General features: G+C 40.1%; 1 protein-coding gene across 4 annotated transcripts in view; it reads right to left on the bottom strand.

The window, feature by feature from the left end:
- LOC144527639 (transcription factor COE1) overlaps positions 1–19,471 on the bottom strand; it is an 83,076-nt gene that overhangs the window by 23,091 nt on the left and 40,514 nt on the right. For all 4 annotated transcript variants that reach the window (XM_078265831.1, XM_078265834.1, XM_078265835.1 and 1 more), the window contains exons 7-10: positions 5,373–5,454; positions 4,187–4,328; positions 2,504–2,637; positions 751–877 (exon numbers count right to left, since the gene is read on the bottom strand). In XM_078265831.1, the coding sequence (XP_078121957.1) occupies positions 751–877; positions 2,504–2,637; positions 4,187–4,328; positions 5,373–5,454 (485 nt within the window). The remainder of the gene's footprint in view (positions 1–750; positions 878–2,503; positions 2,638–4,186; positions 4,329–5,372; positions 5,455–19,471) is intronic.

Here is a 19,471-nt window from a genome sequence, read left to right as displayed (position 1 = left end):
TTTTTCTTTTCTGTCTTTTCTCTCTGGGGATGACGTCATCATTACGGTGTGATGGAGCCATGTTGAGCGGATCAATACCAGACATCACATCACCTCCATCCATTCCACATGTATGTGCAGACAAAATGTGTCTGCACATACACACACATTCTTTTCTACATTCTCTCCTTTTTCTCCTCGACTGAGTTTAGCAGGAAAACGTTCATTCACAGTCAACAATCCGGTCAGAAATCACACACTCTTTTTCCAACAGCGTGTGTTTGTGTGTTTAACTTGTATATGTGTGTGTGTGTGTGTGTGTGTGTGTTAGTAAACTGGGTGTTCTGGATGATTTAACTAATAGTTTCAGTATGGAGGGCTATAAAGAGCAGACTGTTTAATTGTAGCTGGTTTTAACGAGCCTCTGATTATGGCAGCATTCTAACGAGTGTGGGTCGTTAATGTTGACTAATCTACAGTCATTAGTTCAACACTGTCTGGCCTGAGAGTGAACTGCAGCTCATAGACGCTATTTACACACACACACACACACACACACACACACACACACACACACACACACACACAAACACACACACACACACACACACACACATACAGGCAAACACTATTATATATGCAAACACACATTTATGAAAAGATTATTTTTAAAAATGAAAAATGAAACGTACCCTCCAGAAAATCACAGCAATATACTTTAATCAAGAGCATGTACACATGTTTTTGTATGTGTGTGTACAGTTGACCTACCTGTGTAAATGAACCTTCCTGGTGTGCCTTTGCAGAACTGTTTGGACTTGTAAGACAGAGTGACCTCAACGACCCCGGGGATGTGTCTGGGAGGCGTCTGCACCCGGATGGCATGTGGCGTGATCAACTAGAGAAGGAAGGAAAGGGTGGAGTCAGAACACAAAAACATATCACCTTAACATAGCTCTCAGCACAGTGCAATTGGTGTTTGGTTAGATGTAAAAAAGAAAAAAAAAAAAATCACTAAAATACATAACCTTTAGAGTTTCTTTGACAACAGACATCTTGAATCTTGATTTGGTGTAGTCAGATTATGTTGTTTACACACATTATGCATTAAAACTCATGGTTTTTCCTTTAAATCTGACCTGTATGTTATTCTGTATGAGCATTTCTGCTGGAGCTCCCCTCTATAGTTTATTTTAGTTAGTGGGTTGGAGATGTATTGCATTTGCACTTGTTAATGTGGTGAAAGGTATCTCTTACTGAGCTGTATTTACATTTGGATTTGATGCGTCAATCTGATTACAATCTAAAGTTGATGTTTGCACCCACACCGTTTCCTTTTTCTCGTTTTAGCTAAAATTTAGGGGAGGGGAGGGGAGGGGGGGTATACTTTTACTGTATATCCAATGGTCAATACATTTGAAATCTTGTAAATGGATTTGTATTTATTGAAATCCTGTAAATAGACATATAATGTTATGATTTATGATTTGGTTTGGTTTTTAATGTGTTACTGACTTTTGACCTAGTGCCTTGTAATCTCACATGAAATGGACCAAATGTTTTGGCAGGCACAGAAATAAAAATCAACAAGCCACTTTAGACACAATCTGATTTTCCAGCATCAATGTTGATATAAGGTGAAAATAGATTGTTGTATTGAGCTGTTTGTGACAAACACTAACTTTTTTAGCATCACATTTTTATGGATGGTTTTCAAAAATAGTTTTTAACTATTTAGCCTAGGTTTGACAAATCTGCAGGTAGGAGGGAGAGCTGCAGACAAACAGATCTTGGCAAACATGGAATCCCTTTCCACCAACAAATTTTTCTCGCTTCGGAATCAATAATCAGGTTGAGTGCAAATGAAACATTTGGTTGGCCATAATCCATTAGAAGCCAGTCTAAGAGAGCTGAGTCAGTTTGAACTGAACTGAGACTTTGTACACATGTTAGTGTGTATAAGTGTTGCTCTCAACACTGTAAACAAACCCCTCAGCTCAACACACACACACACACACACACACACACACACACACACACACACGTGCTGTTGTTGGAAGGGAGCCATGGTTGCTCTGCGCACACGGTGAGTGGAGTCAGAAGACAAATAAACATTCTGTAGAGGAGTTGCCCTGGGGAAACGTACGAGGGTGAGCTCTGTATGTATGTGTGTGTGTGTGTGTGTGTGTGTGTTTGAGTGTGTGTTTTTGTGAACATTAAGCCGATGGCTATCAAAATCTGCTGACTTGATCAGTATTCCACAGAGAAAGAGACAGAGGGAGTGTGGGTGAGGAAGGTAGAGAGGGGCGGTGGTCGCTTGTGGTTGGGACTCATTAGAGAGGCAAATCTCTTTTAGACAAACATTAACACACAAACAGTCACATGATCACACACAGCCAAGAGCCCGACCATGAGGAAAAGTATGTTTTCATATTGAATTACTTCCAACGGTACGAGGGCAAAAACACACAGTTGAGGGGTTGAAACAAAATCAAGACAGGATGATGATTGCTGGCAAACTGACCTCGCTCCAAACCAGCATGGTACCGAAGATGACTTGGAGGCCATCGAAGAAATTGTCTCCTATGATGATGACTGTAGCGCCACCCGTAGTCCACCCCTCGCTAGGACTGATGGCTTTAATGCAAGGAGCTGCTCCTGGAGGGATAGTAGCCAAGAAAGAATGGTAAAAAAGGATTTAAACAAATTTTTATTAAGATTGTTGGCATTTGAAATCAATATTCCTTCTTGACAATGGTTGTAGAAAAAGCATTTGTTTAATTTAAAGCAACACTATGTAACTTTTCCCACTTCGGTCCCCCTACAGGTTGGAAGCGGAATTGTCCATTACATTACATTGTGCAAGTTTGCCAGATCAGGTCGCCTCGGATCTGTAGTTCGAATGAACTGGACAATATAATGTAATGGATAATTTCACTTCCAACCTGTAGGGGGACCGAAAAAGTTACATAGTGTTGCCAACCAATCAGTCTCTAAATAGGGAGGGAAATCTGGCCTTTTCATCACAGTTGCATCTGCACCTCATATTTCTTCATGCTACGCCCTTGGTTTTTGGCAGTGGCCCAGATCAGCACACCACACTTCTACTCTGAATACACTGCAGATTCAAAGACTGAGTCCTACTCAATTGGTCCTTCAGTAGTGAGGTTTCTCCTCATAAATTGGTCTACTGAGTGGAATGCGAGAATTAAACAAAGCAAATAGCTGCTGAAGTTTGAGATTAAGTTTTGGGATTATTTTCTTTTCATTTTTAAACCATAATTTTTTTATGGACCATGAGATGCAGTTGAAAGCTAAGAAGTGAACCTTAGTGTTTACTTCTATCTAACGTACACTGTTCCCAAATGTCAAGAACAAACATGCTCAAAAACATATATCCTCTCAGGCCTTCTGAGACAAAGATGAACATCTAATGTATTGCTTTTAAAGTGACATATTTCAAAACAAAAAATTCTTATTCAGCGAGGATGAAATTGTATTCATGTTCTTTCATACTTTTAACAATTTGAAGTGCAGTGTGATCCTCAACCATAATTTTGAGGGAACTGAACTGGGTACTGTTTATTTACTGATGTTTATCCCAAAGCCCGACTGACATGAGATTACGGCAGTTCATTTTTAAAACTAATTATATGGCATGGATAAAAACACACGCAGAAGGCTCAGTGTGCATCATAATACTTACAATACAAACAGAATGGATACAGTCAGCTTTATGTAACTTCAGTATTGTGTGAGTGTGTATAAGCTCATATCCAATCCCATATCGCAACAATATAAACTTGTCTATCAAAAACCAAGTGTGTGTGTGTGTGTGTGTGTGTGTGTGTGTGTGTGTGTGTGTGTGTAATTATCAGCATTATCTGAATTACAACAACATCCTTTAGTCTGGGTTTGTTTATGAAAAAGAATCATAATGATATTAGACCTAGCAACACACATAGGCTACATACACACATCATCACGCCATGCACTTTGTGTGTGCATGTGTGTATGCGTGTGTGTGTAATCGTTGGATTAGCCAGATGGAGGGGCAGGAATCACCTGATAGGATTAAACCATCAACCATCTGGTGGCCATGCTGCTTCTGAACTCACACACACGCACGCACGCACGCACTCTCGCACACACTCTCTCACACACACACACACACACACACACACACACACACACACACTTGTGTTACCGTGTTCCAGGTAAGATGGCGTTCCTTCCACTGGGTCGAGTCTGCGGGCCCGTCGGCCATGTTTGGAGTTGTTGTGGACAAACATGTTGTCGGAGACTGACAGGACATGTCCCTCCACGCTCACCGTAGTCGATACCACCACCTGGAGAGAAGCAGGGAACGGGACGGGACAGGATGGGGGGGCAGACAGAGTGACAGAGGGAGATTGACAGGTGGAGGGACAAGAAAGTGGTGAGATAAAAGAGGAGAGAGTTGGGTTAGACAGGAGGAAGAAGAGGACGAAAAAGGGGAAATAATGGACAAAGAGGGAGAGGAGCAGAGAGAGTGCAAAGGGAAAGAAGAAAAGAAAAAAATCAGGAATTACAAAGTGTGGGGTTTAGAGATTATTGCAAGGAGGAGCTAAAAGCGTGAAAAGCTCCCTAAATGTAACCCGTTATCACTGCTATTACCATCACACTCAACACACACTAAGTCAGTGTGTGTGTGGTGTCTATCCTCTTCTGTTCAATAGTTCCTGATGGGTCCAGCCCTTAATTATCTCCCAGGGAAACAGAGCTGTCTTCTCTGGTTCCACTACAATAGAGCGGCACAATTAGAGCCACAGATACTGTCACCCACTCACTACTGTACTACTCTCTCTCTCTCTCACACACACACACACACACACACACACACACACACACGCGCCATGGTAATAAATCTATCAGTATCTTCTGGGCAGCCAGTATCTCCACTCAGACTCAAGTGGTGTCTTCCTGATTGTGTTGTGGCCATGAAGATAAGGAAATAATAAAGACTGCACTGCCTTAAATCTTATTCACAATCCCACAACATCCTGTCTTTCTTTCTTTGAAGTTTCTATTCTTTCCTTCCTCTCTCTCTCTCTCTCTCTCTCTCTCTCTCTCTGACAACCTCCTCTCTGTCTGTGTATATTTATGTTCTGACGAGTCAGGGTCAGGATCTCATGTTTCCTGTAAAAACGCTGATAGCTTATTTACTTACACAGAAACACACACATTCCTGTGTTTATGTGTTACAATAACCATAAAGTTATGTGTGTTATTATGTGTTATGTCCACAGAAAACACTGGGAAAGTAGAGAGAGACTGTGGAAGAGAAGGGCATGCAAACACACAGAAAAAGGAAGAATTAAATGACGAGAGTAGAAAAGTGTGGTGGTTTCTACCTGGAACCTCCTCATGTCTCGTGGGTTTCCTGCATTTTTTAGACAGTTCTGGTTGCACTTGAGGAAAAACTTGAGAAAGAATCTGTCGAAACACAGAGAGGACAGGCAATATTTGAGGTTATCATTAGACCAGAATGAAGACTACACTACTGCTTTCCTTCAGGATATGGGAATTCAACGTCAGTCTCCAACATACAGCACAATCAGAACCCCAAATACACATACATAAATTAACATTTCATACTGTTGGAAAGTCAAAGTGTATTTCCTTGTGAAAGTTCCTTGTGGATGTGTGGGACATGTTTTTATGTTCTTAAATCCACAATGCTTTGAAATGCCACATGAAGGCATTGGATGAACATACAAGAAGACAAATAAAGCAGTACACTCCAGAAAAAACTGAGAATCTGTGGCCGTGAGCTTTAAGTTTGAGAAAATCTTATTTTATACTTTTGTGAATCCATATATAAACATACTTCCTTTATACTTCATACTGCCTTTGCCTTTCCTTAGGTCTTTGTCCAAATTGACCTTCATCCACAATAATTTGTTAAATTAGCAACATGTGAACTATTAGTATAGCTTAAAAACCTAAAGTGCTTGTTGAGATTCAGAAACAATTTCAAACCAACTTTTAACATCTGAAGAGACAGATTTAAAAAAAAAGATCGTATAGGTTTTTTTGTAAAGCTTACCCTGATCATTAAGAAAGGTGGAACTGTGTTGACACTGGGTGTTTGAAACGGGACCATATGTCATGAATCTATATAACAGAATAAATCAAATACACAGATGGCCATCAACAGCTAACAAACACATCCAGGTTGTGTTTTGGTGTGAGCCAGCTGGCCAGCCTGGCAGAAGCAACAAGGCGCACACACACACACACACACACACACAACCACACACACGTTTGCATATACGTTTTGTGTTTGTTACATCTGTATGTGTTACAGCTAAATAAAAGCAACACATCTTCACACACAGGGCAATATTTCTCTACATTGCACTTTGTGTATAGACCTTTTTAATGTCTTTCTTCCTTTATTAGTTGTATTATGTATGTTCGTACACAACATTGTTTTGTCTTTTTACGATTGCTTAAGTTTCCTGTCAGACAGAAAAATAAAAGAAAGCAAACATAGATAAAGCACCACCTCTTAAGGTTCATCAAGAAAAACAGGCTCCCTCTGTTGCAACAAAAATGTAACATGGGTAAGTTCCAAAAAAATTGCAGAGCTTTTATATTGGGTTTCATCACATGGTGTCCACCCTCTGTATTTTTTCAATTCCATACTTAAATAATTTTAACTTTTCTGCATCACCTCCATTCCCTCGTGGCAGAGCCTAGTGCTCTACTGTTCAAGAGATGACAGCCCTTATACTGGACTACCAGAACAAAGCAGAGGTGTGCGCTGTGTGTGTGTGTGTGTGTGTGTGTGTGTGTGTGTGTGTGTGTGTGTGCAAACATGTACTCCACATGTGAGTGTATGTGCGTGTGTGACGGCGCAGCACAGCCCAGTGGCAGGTCTAAGTGTAAAACTCTGCGTTAACGAGCTCAGGGTTCGTTAGAACACCGGCGCTGGGATTCTGCATGCCTAATTATCTTGACCCCTCACCCCTGGGTGACAGCCTATCACAGCGGAGGACAGCCACAGTGACCCCTGCTGACCTCCCACTGTCTAGTCCTTCTCACAACACTGGCATAGCGTTAACACAACCACCTCAGCTGACCCTACGTTGTACATCTCTGTGTAAAGGAGGCTGTTGGGAGGCTCACACACTCTGCTCATCTGCCTGAAATATGAAAAGACTAAAGCAGTGGTGGAAAAAGTGTTCTGGAGAAGATCTTTTAGAAATACTGTATTTTACTAAGTAAAAGTCCTGCATTTAAAACATACAGTAACAATAATATATATTGATGTACTCTAATCTCATTAGCAGGCAAATCATTCAAATGAGTTCCACACAGTGTGGTATACAGATTTAAAATTGGGAAAAGAGAGAGCACATGTTTTTGGATCAAGACTTGGAATCTGCAGTTTCAGAATTGGAAGAGAAAAAGTTTGGGTTCCTGGTGCATCCCTACAATCACCTTCGCTCATCGAAATGCACCGTGTATCATTACAATCATAAAGAAAAATAAAACATGTTGGATGGATTTCCCACTTTATAAAACCATGGATGTATTATATTGACCTGGATACAAGATTACAAAATGGCGCCTATTCAGTTCAATGAAGTTCCTCACCTGGCTCATTTGCCAAAAAAGTTTCTAAGCTTCTGGGTTTACTTCCGTGATATGTGGCCCACTGAATATGGGCAGTAGTGTTTCTCACGCTGGCCCCGCCCGCGAGTTCCCGCTCAGCCCATAGACTTTACATTGTGGTGACATCACAGTTTTTCTTAATCGCTAGAATACAAAACAATATAGGGCCCTGTGCATCACAAAAGTCCACCACAGCATTACTAGTGTTCCTTTAAGTGCAGTACTTTGAGTAAATGTCCTTCTTTACTACCTCTGCTCTGTGGTCACTGTAATCCTGTTTCTGCAAAGGTGAATAAGAAAGGTTCTCGTTTCTAATGCTGCACCACTGAGAAAAATGGGGATGACGACTTAAACCATCACCTAAATCATCACCACAATCTCTGACCCATCAATTTAACAATATCAATTTCCCCCCCTCCATCAATTTAACAATATCAATTTCCCCCCTCCATCACTTTAACAATATCAATTTCACCCCTCTCAGTGTATTCACAAACCAAATAAGTTCCATCATTAGCTTATCTCGCTGGTGATCTGATGATATTGCGCGTTATTTTTCATCTTTCCAACTATTGCTTGATTCCATCTATTTCCTATGAGAGCGTTTTCTCTCATTGATTGCCAACAGAGAATATTCTACATTTTAATGCAGTATGTGTGCGTTCCTCTTCCCCCTTCACTTGACCCCATCTGGCCTAATCAATTCTGCTACAAAAAGGCCCCGCAGCTACACACACAGAGACACCTTGTGTGAATTGATTGGTTGGTCCAGTCACTGGTCGTTAAGAGGCCTCCAATTAAACCGGGCAATTATAAAACTCTAAATGACTGTGGGGGAGGGGAGCACTCGCCCCCTCTCTCCGCTTTCTCACTCCCTCTCTCCGAGGCCCGATCATGTTCAAGTGATAACAGAGCTGTTGACCTTTGCTATACTGTAAGTACCACACTCAGAGAGCTGACCCCACGCACGCACGCACACACACGCACGCACACACACCATCTGGACAGGGAAGTGTAAGAATGGTAGTAAGCGGAGAGTAAAAAATAAAGATATAAATAAACAAGGAAGATTAAAATACAATATATTTTTACACTTAGACAGAGAAAAGGGTATATTCCCGGTTGGAATTGACCACCAATGCCCCATGCTTATCAGCTTACATGGTGACTGCTGAGCCTATCGCGGACAAGATCGTCAATATTGGATGATTTTTCCAAAACCCTGGAATTTGTTAAATTCCAGGGTTTTTTAATGTCCAGTCCCAACATTTCAAACTCTAACTTGCTGCACTATCTGCAAATGGTAATTACACTATGGTTATGTTTAGGGAAAGGTTGTGGTTATGGGAAACTATAGCTACACTAAGGCATGGTTAGAATGACGCTTAGAAAAACACTTTGTTAAGTTAGGGAAAGGTGGTGGTAACGATAAAAAAAAAAATGTTAATTGCCTTTTCAGTTCCCTGACCAAATTATCACTCATATTGTTTCTTTTACCTGGAAAAATACTTGGCTCTTTAGCTGCTAGTTGTTTAAAGCTATAGTGCGTAGTTTCTGTCACCCCCATGAGGAATTCAAGGTAATGACAACAACACTGTCAGCGTGTCTACATGATACAAGCCTTACGTGATCGCGCATGCTCCCCCAGCCCTCCTCGATGCAGTTGCTAGCAGCTAAGGAGGACAGGAGGATTAAAAAAAACATGATGGACTCTTCAGAAGAGGTAAATATCTTCACTGGAGTTTCTGCATGGGAAAGTCACCGGACGACACAATCTTCTATACTGAGAAATACAGGCGGAGTTGTGTGGAGCTGATAGTCTTAATTAGCTTTGTAGCAACTAATTTGGCAATGGCTTTAATGTAACGGACGTTTATTAATATCAAAAAGTTACGCACTAAAGCTTTAACTTCACCTGCTAGTTGCTAACTTTGTTTGTCTGTCCTTTGCTTCATGCAGTGGTGAAGCGGTGAAACCTAACCAGTAAATTTTAATCACAGTATAGACTTTTACCTCAGTGCAATGCTAGTTTTCTCAACTTAAAAAAAGGTGATGAAGTCGACCACTGTGTCATTCTTTTGGCTACTATTGTTACTCTTGTCCACGATAATGTAATCAACCACGCTAGGATGCTCTCCTTTAGCCTGCAGTCCATGTAGCAAACCATGGTTGGATGCAGGTTTTTTTAGCCTGTTATCCATGGTATAGTAGTGAACGACACAGTTACATCCATTATTCAGAGGCTGAGATGGCAATTATGGCTCAGAGCACAACTGACATTAATATTTAATATAGAGGGCTAACACAGACCTGAAAAGAGAGACAGGAAGTGACAGAGCGAGGGGATGGATAGGGTGTTGGGATGTAAAGAAGAAGAGTGAAGAAGAGGAGGGGGATACAGTGTGTGTGTGTGAGGAAGAAACAAATGGAGGAGAGAATGAATTTGCTTGCTTTGACCACCCTCCTGTCATTTAAACAGTTACAACGACAACAGAGCAAGGGTTTCATCGGGGGAATTCCAGCTTGTGTGTGTGTGTGTGTGTGTGTGTGTGTGTGTGTGTGTGTGTGTGTGTGAAAAAGACTGTGAGTGTCTAAGACTGAATGTCTATGTCCGTTTTATTCCCTAAAGACTCGCTATTCTACTGCCAAGAATAACGATGCCGCCTTGGAGGAGAAAGAAACAAAAGAATCTCTCCCACACACACACACACACACACACACACACACACACAGGATTCTGGTGAGTTGTTGCTGACAGGTGGAGAAATTGCAGTCAGTTAGTGCAGACAAACTGAACAACAGATCAGTGCTTTTGCTGCTCCTGCCTCCTCTGTCTCTTCTCTGTCTCCCTGCTTCCTTTAGATGTCTTACTTCACCTGCCTGCCAAGTTTCTTGGCAGAGCTTTTCTGACAGAATGATGACTTTCACTATCTTTCTCTATGTGCATGTGTATCTATCGTAACTGCCAGTAACTGATCAGCTACTGGTTGCACACTAAATAACACCAGTCTGCACAAAGAGGAAGCCTGTTTGCATACAACGTTTAAATTCAAAACATATTTGAACATCACTCTAGATAAGAGCTAGGTGGTAATACTGTTGCTTTAATCACGTATATACATATAGATAGTATAGTAGTATACTATTTCAGTTAAACATGCTTTTTATTCTAATCTGTCATTTCAAATAGCTAACCTAGCTCATATTTGAGAGTTTCCCTCTCTGTCTGTTGATCTGTCAGCGATCAACTTCCTGTTTCCTGTTTACACTGAGTGCTTGATTTTGTTTAATGCGATGACATCAGATAGCATTGCTGGGCCCTGTGCCTGCTATCTGAGTAGTCATGCAAGTAGGAAAAACAAGGATATGAAATACTATTACGCCCTCTATTCGGCTGTTATCACAACAATAATTTGATAATGTATTGCTTCCTGTGGAATAAAAATGCTTGCTTTTTTTCTTTGCCTTTGTTGTGTCTTGTTCAAGAGCACTTCAGCAGAGATAATGCTTGCTGATACAGTGCAGGGACAGTCCCTATAATCAAAAGTCCACACTTGAAATCTGTTTGAATGATTACAACAAGTAAGAAGTCAGGTTTGTTGTGGTTTGTGTAATCACATTAAGAGTTACATGCGAGAGGTGTGTAACTCACATGTACATTTCATAAATGTACATGTGAATATTTATCACTTTCTGTCAATAGTCCATGTAATCCATCTCAGCCAGTGTCATCATTGACGTCATCAAGATGATAAGGTGTTTTTAAAAGGATCAGGGAGATTAAATTGACAGAAAGAAACAAGAAGATGAGGAGGAATCTGAGGAGGAAGATGAATTCATTTTACTTGGAAGGATAACTGGAAATCCACTTTAGCCTTGGTTCAATAATATGTGAGTTTAAGTCTTGCATAACGTGGAAACTGTACTACCACAGCCAAATTGAAAGCTGGTAAGCTCTATAACTGCTCCATGATGTAAGGTTTGATTAATTGTCTTTCAGGCACATTGGGCTACAACTAATGATTATTTTCATTACTGATTTATCTGCCGATTATTTTCTCGATTAATGAATTAATCGTTTGGTTAATTAAATGTCAGAAAAGAGTAAACACACAATTCCCCCCAAGCTGAAGATAACATTTTCAAATTGCTGGTTTTGTCTGAACAACAGTCCAAAATGTAAAGATATTTAATTTTCAAAGATATAAAACAGAGAAGAGCAGCAAATCCTCACATTTGAGAAGCAGGAAACAGCAACTGTTTGGCATTTTTGCTGGACTTACTTTGCCAATAATGTCATTCAACCAACCATTTCAGCTCTATATGCAGGTCAACCTCCCAGCCAGAGGTCTGATCCAAGGACAACAAAACCTCACAATGAATATTATGTAACAAAGTGAGATGAAGGAAAGAGAATAGATGTGTTTCCAGACTGCACTGACCAGGCTCAGTCCTGTGCATCTGTTTTCTTTTTATGCTTGAGACTCACCAGAACTTTTACTGTCATACTGTCATTTGCAAAAAAAGAAAGGACCTGGGAAGACGTCCACATACTCAGAGTCATGGATGAGCAATACTGAAAGTAACAGGAGCGCGAGAAGAGCGGTGAAGAGGAGCGGAGAGAATAAGAAACCTGGACACATAGGAGAAAGTGCGAGTAAAGGGAGGCGAGTGGTCGGGCGCGAAATGGCAAAAGAAAGAAAAAAGGCAGCGGAGGAGGAAGAGAGAAGGGAGGGAGGAAATGCACTGGAGAGGGAAAGGGAGTTATGCGAAGGAACAAGACATAAGAGAATTGAGCCGAGCGGAGTTATTTTACATAATGATGGTTGATATGCACAGAGGTAATTGATAGCTGAGCTGCAGCCCAAAAAACACCCAGCTAGCTGTCAATCATGGCTCATCTCCCGGGAGATATGCTAATGATGATGATGATGAGGGCTTAGCTTCATATTTCTATCATTACTATTAATGCTGTCATTGTTGTCATCTCTGCATATTTAAATTACAGAGCAGGCCACTGTGGTGAGAGCCAGCCTGTGATGTCTATGAGGGGGCTTGTACTGTCTGCCAGGGCTGAGATAAAGTGAGTATTAATAACCTGTACAGTCTACTAGTTCAGCGCTGGTGGACCTGTACAAGTGTCATTACATTATTGTTACATGTAACAGTGACACAGATGTCATCAGTTTGTCACAGTGTTGCTCAGAGTGGCACACTGTCATTATCTATGGACCACAAGCAGCAGCTGCATAGGGTGAAGGATCATCAATACATTTACAGACATAGTTATGTTTTGATGAGTTACTATGATTATTAATTAGTTTGCATATTAAATGCCAATATACTGATGTACAGTAATAGAAAATAGGAAATAAGCTGTTTTGTAGAGTAACTCCATGCACAGGTTTGTTTTGCTCTGACAGTCAAATAATGAAAAGAATAACAACACTTTCACTGTAAAGAATAATTACAACCTATTACAACTGGGGCCTTATTTTTGTAGTTTTGGCCAGTGGAGGACAAAGCATTGACGATTAGACAAGCTGTTGTTGTTAACAAGCTAGATTATCTAAACTATTTTATATGGAGACAAATTCCACAGATAGAAAGTGATCACTCAAAATATACAGAAACACCATTGCCGAAAAAAACTGTTTGCACAACTACATAAATTATTGATCTCTTGGTCATTGTTTAAATGGCAAACGTGTCTGTCTGATAATCTGCTTGTGTTTTAGGGATAGACTGATTATCTGCCTTGGCCGATTATCGGGCAATTTTTTTGGCAGTTTGCAGATTATCTGTATTGGCGTTTTATTTGCCTGATAACCGATAAAGTTAAAAATTAAAAAGTGGTCTACTTTGGCTTTAGAGCTCAGCAATGAACTTGGTGAGTACAATCTTATTACTAATAGGAATGATGGCCCAAACTATGAAAATAAGACCCAAACAGGAATTCTACTTTAATTATCAGTACTGTATTAAGTCTTAAGCCTCTGTTTTGTATGTGTTTTTATTATTTACAAATGTATGTTTTCTTTTCGTTTTCTAGACAGGCTAAACAAAGTGAAAAAAACACAGATTTACTGTGAGGCTTACTTGTATGCAGATGGAAGGATTATTGGCCTTAATTTTATGAACTTTGTTAAATACTTGAAGAACAGTGATGCTGCCGACCAGGAGACACAACACACATAATGACCCTATAAGATATTAACCACTGTGATGCCGCCCTACAGTTTGGGACCATGATAACATAACTTACAACATGATTACCTTCAAGATAAATACTGTCAGAGGTCTTTCATCGCAGGGAGAGAAACGGGGGAGAACTGTGAGGAGATGAGGGCAAAGATGAGGGGCTAGACAGACTTCGAGGGAAGGAGGATGTTACTGTGGTGTATATTTTAAAGGCTAAAGGCAAACTGTTGAATTATAGATGAGAGACATTGATTTGGGAGGGGGGTGAAGAAAAAAGGACAGAAGAGGTGGAAGGAGGGACAGAGAAGAGTGGGGGGAGGCAAGGAGGGGGGAGTGAGTGAATGGTGAGCACCTAAAGAATCGCTAGCTCTAGGCCAAACATGTATGCACGCACACACACACACACACACACACACACACACACACACAGCTTACCTCAAATCGATCTAAAGCTCAGGCTCGCTCTCCTTTCTCTCTGTTGCTCTCTCGCTCTCTCTCACACATGCATGCACACACGCACGCATGCACACACGCATGTGTGTATGTGTGTGTGTGTGGCTTACAAATAATTCATGTTGGGTGGAGGAAAAGAAAAGGAAGAGAGGAGAGAAAGGGTGTGATGAAGGAAGTGATAGTGACAGGAACCTCCTCCTCCCCTCTCCTGTCTCCTCAGTCACTCACTCAAACACACACACGTTCACTGCCTGTGAGATTGCCTACATTACACACGCGCACGCGCACACACACACACACACACACACACACACACACACAAGAACATTACAGCACTGGTTGTTTGTTCAAACATTTTAAACAACCTCTGTTTATGTTTTTCTGACAATTACCTCATGTGGTCATGCAAAATGATCAACTGCTGTTTCTCAGAAGGAAAGACCAAAGTATAATGAAGTTGTCATAGTGGTTTCGACCACTGACTGGAGACCGCTGTTCAGATCCCGTCTCCTACCAGCAGTCAATGTTGCTTTATTTTAAGTTTAGTAAAGTAGTTGCAGTTGCCTAAACCAAACCTGGGATGGCAGAAAGTCATATGGGTTGTTTTGAAAGGCAATGACAAATTATCTTGGTCATTGATGTATGAGGTGTTGTTGGTGTGTACATAAGGTGTACTGTACATGTGTGCTTGTATTTACACTTGTGTGCATGGTTCTATGTATTCATTTTAAAGGTGAATATTGCAGAAATACTGCAAAAAAGAAAATTATATACAAACAAAACATACTGTATAAGATGTGTTGTATGTATGTGTGTGTGTATCTAAGTGTTAGTGTGTGTATATCTCTGTAGTTGCATCCATTTGCGTGCATGTGTGCATTACACTTGGGGACTATGTGTGTACTCTATTTTGATATATTGTATATTTAAAGGGATCCTGGTGCCCCTAACCTAACACTAACTGCTATAAATTGTTTGCCTTTGGTTTCTTTTTCAGATTCTCCCTGATTCTCTTAAGACAGAGATGCAGAGAACAGATTTGTATACCATACATCAAAGACTACTAAAACAGGGATGTGATAATTATAAATAGATACAAAATCATTCATCCCCAGCAAAGGCATTATACAATGATTTTTTGCAATTTAAAAAAAACAAAAAAAAACAACAACCCATAACTTAAGCTAATGAATGAAAACAAAAGAAACGTTTTTGAGGTCTCAATCTTTCCTGCACTCTTAAAGGTTTACTTTTGGAGGACAGCAACCTAAAAGTTAATTTGTGACCTTAACTGGAAGAGGTAAGCAGTGAGAACGAAGGAAGAGACACAGGAAGAAACAGAGAGAGGAAAAAGAGAAGGTGAGGGAGATGTACAGGGCAGGCTGGAAGATTTAACTCCTGCTACGTTTGTCAAACAAATTAAACGCTGTCCAGGTTCCTCACCTGTGTATGTACGCACGCACACACAAACACACACAAACTGCCCGCGTGGCACGCATATGGCTCACCCGGTCCAAATAAGGAAATATGCATTCATTACCATAACTAATGTTCGAACCACTCCATTTAATATGCTAATTCACTGAAATATTACTGAGCGCCGTCTGTTGTAAATGAATAAATTTGAATTGCAATTAGAATAATCCTTTATAATTAATGAAAACTGTCAATTTTGGTTCAGAAGTAATTTGATTAACGGGTTGATGGGGCACCAATTAAGTGGAGGATGAGGAGGAGGAGAGAGGAGGAGGAAGAGAAGAAAGATGACAAGCTCTTCAGCTAATCTTCCTTTTCATGTGTGATGAAAGATTAAGCTAAAATGATGTAATGTTCCTTTAAAGACACAGAGTGTAAAATTAACAACAAACTTCTCTTACCTTTGTGGATATCACAGCAGCAGCAGGATGAACAGGAAGAATGATTAAAAAAAGAGTAGAAAGAGAGTAGGGATGATTAGATAGAGGACATAACACAATATTACTTATGATACACGTCCAATAATAATACAAACTTCAAACATTATACAACACTGCTGATGCACCTTCTTTCTGATTTAAAAAAAACACAATTTTGTTTATGTATTTTAACAGTTTTATTTCTGCAGCAGGTCCAGTAATGATGTCATTGGCTTCCTAATTCACAAGCACCTCCTTCCACTAATTAACCACATCCATGTTGCTGTTATTAGCTAATTACAAGACTGGACACATGCCTGGCTAATTAAAGCTATTAAATTTGTGTGTGTGTGTGTGTGTGTGTGTGTGTGTGTGTGTGTGAGTATATTGAGGCATTTCAGGACTTAATGCTTTAATGACACAATATAACCTGCATTGCAACAGACCCCCTATCCCCCCCCCCCTTCTCCCAGAAAAAAAAGACCATCGCTCCCTCTATTCCCAAATCAATAGCCAAGGTCATTATGTGTAGCTGAATCATATGTTTCACTAAAGTTGCTGCGTGTTAATAATATTTCAACAGAGTTGCAGGAAAAAGCTTCTAATTTAGCTCGTTTAGTCAACACTGTCATCCATCATGGTGAAAACACAAAAGACCCCCCTGACTCTCTGCTGTTTTCCTTTTGCTTTTTCTCTTCACCACTGCTTTTTCCTCATCTCATTTACTCTCTCACACAGCACCTCCTCCCCTCCTTATTCATTTTATCTCCCCGCTTTTTCTTCTCGTTTGCTCTCGCCTCCTCTCCGCTCTTCTTCTCTCATAGTCAATCCTCTCAAACACCTATTACATTTCTTCTTTTCTTTCCTCTCATTAGAAGAGCAGCTTTTTCTTCATTTGCGCTCTCTAATCCTCTATTTAAACATCTGAATATTCATGGCCTTGTTTTGTTTTGAATATTCAAGAACCAATTAACATGCTCTTTATGAATAATTAATGCCTATTATGTTCTCCCTTTTAAATTTTTAATAATTAAAATCTATAAATCTGAAAACAAAATGGCTCATTTTTTCCCCACTAACTTTCAATGCAAATGCATGTGATAGTGTGTGTGCGTGCATTTGTCATGCTGACAGACTATTTAACAACAGCTCAGGAACTCTCTTTCATCTGCCAACAGTCTATCGTCCTGCCACCCAACCAAGATGTGTTTGGTGTGTGTGTGTGTGTGTGTGTGTGTGTGTGTGTGTGTGTGTGTGTGTGTACACTCATGAATAAATGAACTTGTAAAAGAGAGATGAAGGGAAGGAAGTAGACAGGTTCTGCTGTCCTGTTAAAAACTACCTGATCTGGCACACCGCTTAGCATGCAGGAACACACACACACACACACACACACACACACACACACACATATAAGATTGAAAACTGAATCAGAGGGCTGCATCACACACACACACTAGAAATTAAATTGACAATAAGATGAGTGTTAGAAGAGAAATAAAGAAAATGTGTGAGAGAGAGAAAGATGCTACCTTGTCCCCCTTTAGTCTTATGAATACAGCTGCCTTCACGACAGACATCATTCCTTTTAATCAGTGTCGCTGCTCTGATCAAAGAACTACTACCTCCACAGAAAGTGACAGCAAGCGATGGAGTACAATGGGAGACTCCTCACTGTGTGTGTGTGTGTGTGTGTGTGTGTGTGAGAGAGAGTGACATCAACGTTGACTAGTACCTGAACGACAGCAAAGCCTTCATGTCTACATGCTGTCACATAAGTCAGGTCTTGCAATACAATCACATCCTTCCCTCCACACACACACACACACACACACACACACACACACACACACACACACACACACACACACAGCTGACAACTGTCAAGCACTCACCTCCAAACTGGGGTGTAGGTAATTAACCAGACAAAACAACTCACAACACCTCACAGATCAAGAACACAGAAGAAGTACAAGGAAGACACACGACAAAAACACAAAAAAAAGAAACAAGAAGAAAAGAGACGCTCTGACTACAAAACAAGCTAGAACTCCTAAACAAGGAGCTCCACTCAGGAGGAGTACAGAGGACTGGTTAATGATGAAAATAGAAACAAATCTGCACTCCTCTACTTATCTCTCCTTTACATCTAAAGTAACATACATCTTTAGCAAGAACACCACCATTAAAAGTGCTACATCATCACCTACAAGTCATATTTATTGTAATTGTTAACGTTACTCTGATTATCTAATGATTGCCAACTTGCACACTATTCAGATTTAGATTTATAGCAAATCACTCTCAATGTTTTACAGCACATTAGAGACAGAAAGAGGTGTTCTTGTGCAATCAGAGCCAAAATTTCCACAATTTCTCTTGGTGGAAGAAGTGAAGAAAATGACAGGGAATGAAGAGGTAATAATGTCCTGTTTGTGGCAGGAAACAAAGGTGTGTTGCTACTAATTTTGAGACATACATTGTAGCCGCTGTGAATCAGAAGCTATACCAGGCATTTTGTCCGTGGTGTTTAATTTGTTTACAAATCCTCCAATTTAAATGACAAAACATGTAATTTGTTAACTGCCCTCAACAAATAAAAGCGCTTTCTGAACTAACATTACTTGTTTGGTCCTTTATAAACTGTTACAAATCACCGCTGAAAATTAAATGTTTTATGATGTGTCAACACTATGGTTAAGGTTTCGTCAGCTTTAGTCACAAACACAACATGGTTAGATTATGGTTTGAACTAAAGGAAATACTTAGTTACGGTTTTAAAAAACATTGTGGTTTGGGTTATAATAAGTCACTTTTTAAGGTTAGGGAACATTCCTCATCGTGGTTACAACAATAACCACATGGTTAAGGTTAGGGAAGGACTGTGGTCATAGTTAAAAGAAACCAACATTGACTGTTGGTTGGAGCGGTTTCTCTATAATACCGTTACCCAACCTAATCTTTTGCTCCTGTCATAATTACTATGGCCACTAGGGGGGCTTTGTCACTTCAACGTGAACAAATGTTTGTTTTGGGGCTGAAACGACTCATGCTGTCGTTTCTTTTGGGAGGACGGTCACCATTTTACACACGCTGTCATTTGTTTACACCATCTACAAGAGGGTGTCAGAAGATATATTACAACAAAATAATATTTAAAAAAATAATTGTATTAAATAAAGTTTTGTCCAAATGTCCCACCAATGAGTTTTAAATGAGTTTAATGTACTGCAGAACTTAAACAACAGTAATGCACATACACCAGACTCTATATTGCTGGA

The sequence above is a fragment of the Sander vitreus genome, chromosome 13, assembly GCF_031162955.1.
Source record: "Sander vitreus isolate 19-12246 chromosome 13, sanVit1, whole genome shotgun sequence".
Taxonomy (NCBI): domain Eukaryota; kingdom Metazoa; phylum Chordata; class Actinopteri; order Perciformes; family Percidae; genus Sander; species Sander vitreus.
This window is presented reverse-complemented; position numbering and strand designations above follow the sequence as displayed.